This window comes from Terrapene carolina, unplaced genomic scaffold, assembly GCF_002925995.2.
Source record: "Terrapene carolina triunguis isolate 2854851 unplaced genomic scaffold, T_m_triunguis-2.0 Scaffold192, whole genome shotgun sequence".
Classification (NCBI taxonomy): Eukaryota; Metazoa; Chordata; order Testudines; family Emydidae; genus Terrapene; species Terrapene triunguis.
Window position 1 is genome coordinate 2,055,120 of NW_020664543.1, and position 4,316 is coordinate 2,059,435.

The following is a 4,316-nucleotide window of genomic DNA, read 5'->3' on the forward strand; positions in this document are numbered from 1 at the left end:
GATGTGCTAAGGAGCTGCACCAGCCCAAGGCACGCAGGCTTCAAAGGAAGTTGGCAAGACAGAAATGAGCCGGTTCAGGGGAGCTGGGAGCGGGGACGCCGAGCTCCAGAGGAAAAGCGAAGAAGAACGAACCAACCCTCTCACCTACTCGCCAGTTGCGCAGTTCGGCGCTGCCCGGGGCCCGGGGCCCGGCCAGAACGTGCCGCGCTCGGGCGGGCGATGCCCCTGCCCTGTTGCTTTGCTGGGTTTGCTTTTGCACAGACAGACAGACAGACGGGGGAGGGGGAGACAGACTTTAGTCCTGGATTCCTTCCGGGGAGGGGGCTGCGCTCCAGCCACTAGCCGCTAGTTGAGCTGGCGGCAAGCTTCGAAAGTCCACTTGGTGGCTCCCCCGTAGATGTCGATGTTGGTCTCGGACCAGGCGATGACATTGCCGGCGGGGGCTTTGGTGCTGCACGTGGCCAGGTTGTAGATCTCCCCGGGGCTGAGCTTCCGGTCCCAGATGTTGAAATGGGCCAGTTCGCCCACGAACGCTTGGGTGGCGTCAAACCCCCCGCCCAGGGTGTCCTTCGGAGAAAGTCAACAGCGGGTCACAAGGGCCAGGGCCCCCCGGCCCTGCCGGGAGCGCGGTTCGCGCCTCTGCTGCCCGCCAGCGCTTGGCTCGGAGTCGCCTGGAGCCAGGGCCCGAGTGGGACAAGTCACCGCTCGGGGAGCCCAGCTGGGGAACCGGCGCGGGGCAGCCTGGCTCTCCCAAGGCCCGGGGATCAGAGCGAGCCCCTGCCGAGTCAGGCTCCCCTCCACCCCTAAGGGGGAACCAGCCGCCTGCCTCGGGCCCCTTCTGCAACCGCTGCGGCGGGGGAGCAGCCACTGCCCCCCACCCCACCCCACCCACCAACCGCAAAGTCTGCCAGGGGCCCGGCCTCAGCTGCGCCCTGCTCTAGCCCCAGCCCGGGGCGGGGAATGTGCGAGCGGCAGGCAGTGTGCCAGGGTGGGTGAGGTGCCATGTCCTGGTGTGTGTGTGTGTGAGAGAGAGAGAGAGACCTCGGGTCACTGCCCCTCTTCCAGCCCTGACCTGCGGCCCCCTCCCCGGCAGCCCCCCAAGGCAGCCCAGGCCTATTCCACGGGACTGCGCAGCCGGGCCCTGCTGCTTGCGCTGGCAGCACCTTACCTGCTCCTGGCCCAGGACCAGGACCCCCTGCGGTTTGATGGGGTGATAGGGAGCCAGGTTCTCTCCGTGGCCCCCCTGCGTGCCGTCCTGGTAGGCCTCCCACACGCCGTCCCGCGTGGTCCAGGTGATGCAGATATGGTGCCACTTCCCATCGTTAATGACGAACGGGAGCTTAGCGACCTGGGGGGGGAGAGGGACAGGGGGGTTACTGCAGCCCCGGGGCCGCCGAGTCAGTGAGGTCCCTAGATCGGACCGAGCCTCCTCCCCCCGCCCCCCCCCATCTCTGAGTTAATAGGGACGGAGCCGAGGGAGCTCCATAGCCCGGAGAGAGGCGCCGTTGGGACCTGCCCCTGCTCCCAGTGAGGTCAGTGGCGAAGGTGCCAGGGAGTTCAAGTGGCGCAGGATCGGGCCCATTCTGCAAACTCTGACTCGGACGGGGACCTGGACTCCACTGGCTGTACGAGACCCGAGCTATGGGTAAAGTGTTTGGGTTTGTCTGTCCTGGGCCCCCTGGGGCCTGGCTCCACACCGCCCTGCCCCCGGCTGTCACTCTCCCCAGCGCAAGGGGAGGGGGGTGAGACACGCCACTCCATCCCCGTGGGAGCAGCGGAGACCCCACGCGCGGGGAGCGGAGAGCCCGGGGGCGCTGCGGGGGCTCGGGGGCCCAGCCCACCTTGTCGTTAATGAGGATCTCCATGGGGTTGTTGCCCCACTCGATGAGCACCAGCTCGTTGGCCTGGCCCGGCACCGCGTAGGAGAAGGGCGTCCCCACCCCGGGCGAGGCGTTGGACTTGATCCACATGCCCACGGAGAAGGCGTACATCTCGGGCAGGCTCTTCTTCACCTTGGCGTACATGTAGTTCGTCCGCAGCGGGAAGGTCAGCTGGAACTTGTCGGTCGGCCGGTTGTCTTTCTGCCCTGCCCGGAGAGAGAGGGGAGGCGGTTTGCTCTCCGCGTGCGGGGTCTCTGCACGGAGCAGGAGCGGGGCCCTGTGGAGACACAGCTGGGCCGGGCTGCCCCTTGCTCAGGACCAAGGCTAGCGGCGCCAGGGGCCCTCCCTTTCCTCCCACCACCCGCATCTTCCTCCCTCCCCCAGTTATGTAACAAGCCTTAAGATGGCACCGTCCCACCCCCGCCAGCCCGCCGCTGCGCTCTATCCGGGCCATTGGAACCGCGCTTGGGGAACTGGGGTCCCCCTCCCCCTCTTACAGCTGCTTCCATCTCCGCCATCAAGCCAGAGGGACCGGCCCCAATCAGGGCCCCAAGGCGCAGCGGGCCCGGACGGGCGCAATCTCGCAGCTTGCTGAAGTTTGGGAGGCAGGAGGGCGCCTCGCACACGCACCAGCCCGCCCCTCGGTCACCTAGAGGGGAGCCCTGCAGAGGCGCGGGCCCCAAACGCGTCCAAAGCGCAATGGTTTCTAATGGGCCAGTTGCGTGTTTTCCCGGGACAGATGTGCTGGGTCGAGGACACAACACGGCGGGATTAGGGCGCTTCCGACTTTACACCAAGCTTCCCGGATACCTGGTGAGCAGGGCAAGACCCTTCGCCCCCCGCCGCCAGGTCCCGCCAAGGGACAAAGAACAAGACACGGGGTTTAAAACCGGGCCACTGGCTGGAAAGAGGAACTTCAATCCCGCGTCTCTATGGGCGGGGGGTGGGCGAGGGAGGGAGGTTTTTATCCCGCCCTGCGCTAGGGTTTGGGTTAGGAATGGTGCATTTAAACCCCACGGTGTCCGTCCATTGCAGCCTGAGCCTTTACCTTTCTCCAAGTCACTGATCCTCTGGTGCAGGGAAGTTAACGTGCTCTCGATTTTGCCTCTTTCCTCGGACTCGTTCTTCGGATTTAACTTTCCTTCCTCCAGGCTATTCACTCTGGACAGAACTTGCTTCTCCAAGTCATCTATTTTATTCTGCAGTATATCCTTCAGGTGGTTGGTCTGGCCTGACGAATTGATCCTACTAAACTGCTGCGGGGAGCAAAGAGAAGAAGTGGATTGTTACAAACCAAATTAACACCATGCGGTATTTACCCGGGACAAGCTGCGGCGCTCACCAGCTGAGAGTTAAACTCATTTAGCTCTTCTCAAACAAGCGGCCTCGCTTAATTAAACTAAAGCAAACACCGCTGCCGTAGTCACGTTTCAGGCTGTGCTTTGCCTTGCTGCATTTGCCCCTCAGACAGGACAACGTTGCACCATTACAGGTGACACCGGAGCTAAGATGTGCATGAGGTAGAGTCATACATAGGATCGCCCCTTCCCCCTTTGTCTAGCTCTAAGCAATAACCGACATTAAAGGTACCTCTAGGTTTTCTAGCCTTGTCTTAAGTGACTGCAAAGTTTGCCCAAGTTGGCTCAAGGTCTCGGCCGCTGGCGCCCGGGACAGATCCCCCATGGTGTTTTTGGACGAGCCGGGCTGTTTGCGGCTGGATCCCCCGCCCGTCTTGGACTCGCTGGGGCCCGCCTCCGGCAGGCTCTGGCTCTCACACCGGCCCAGCTTGGTGGTCAGCTCGCGGATGGTCTCTTTGTGGTTCATGATGGTCTCCCTTTGCTGGAGCACCGTCTCCCGGAGCTGCAGGACGGTGGTGTGCAACTCCTCCGCGGTGCCGCTGCTCGGCAGGGAGGAGGTGCACATGTCCATATCCACCGGCACCGAGGTGCAGATGAAGCGCGTCTGGCCGAAGCTCTGGGCGCATGCCCTCAGCAAGAGGACAGAGGCGAAGAAAAGGCTGCACGGGGCCCCCGCAGGCATGGCTGGGCCTGGCGCCAAGTTCCCCCCACGCCGAGCCCGGCCTTGGCTTCAGCACCCGGGAGCTGTCCAGAGAACTGCCGAGCCGACTGCGGTACGCGGGCTGCTTTATAGCCCGCGGGCGGGGCCACGCCGCCATTGACGTCACCACGGGGTGGAATCCCGGTTTAATTGCCTGGCTCGCAGCGCGCGCTGGGGAAGGGGGCCCGGGAGGGGGAGGGGGGCTCCCCCCTCCCTCTGCGGCAGTGCCCACGCACAGACACGCGCTCCTTGGGACAGTGCCTGGAAGGGGGAGAGGGGTCACTGGAGGGAGGGTAACCAGCGTGCGCGCGGGGGTAGTGGTGTGTGTGTACATGCAGGGGGTGTGTGCGGAGCCGGGGGGATAGTGGGGTGTGTGTG

General features: G+C 64.3%; 1 protein-coding gene across 1 annotated transcript; it reads right to left on the reverse strand.

Moving 5' to 3' along the window:
- Positions 1-220: 220 nt before the first annotated feature.
- NPTX1 (neuronal pentraxin 1) lies at positions 221-3,920 on the reverse strand. The gene is made up of 5 exons (XM_024201524.1): positions 3,471-3,920; positions 2,929-3,136; positions 1,842-2,086; positions 1,169-1,348; positions 221-567 (listed from the first exon to the last, which is right to left on the reverse strand). Exons 1-5 carry the CDS (start codon positions 3,918-3,920, stop codon positions 346-348), a joined length of 1,305 nt encoding a protein of 434 aa, XP_024057292.1. The 3' UTR covers positions 221-345.
- Positions 3,921-4,316: the final 396 nt, after the last annotated feature.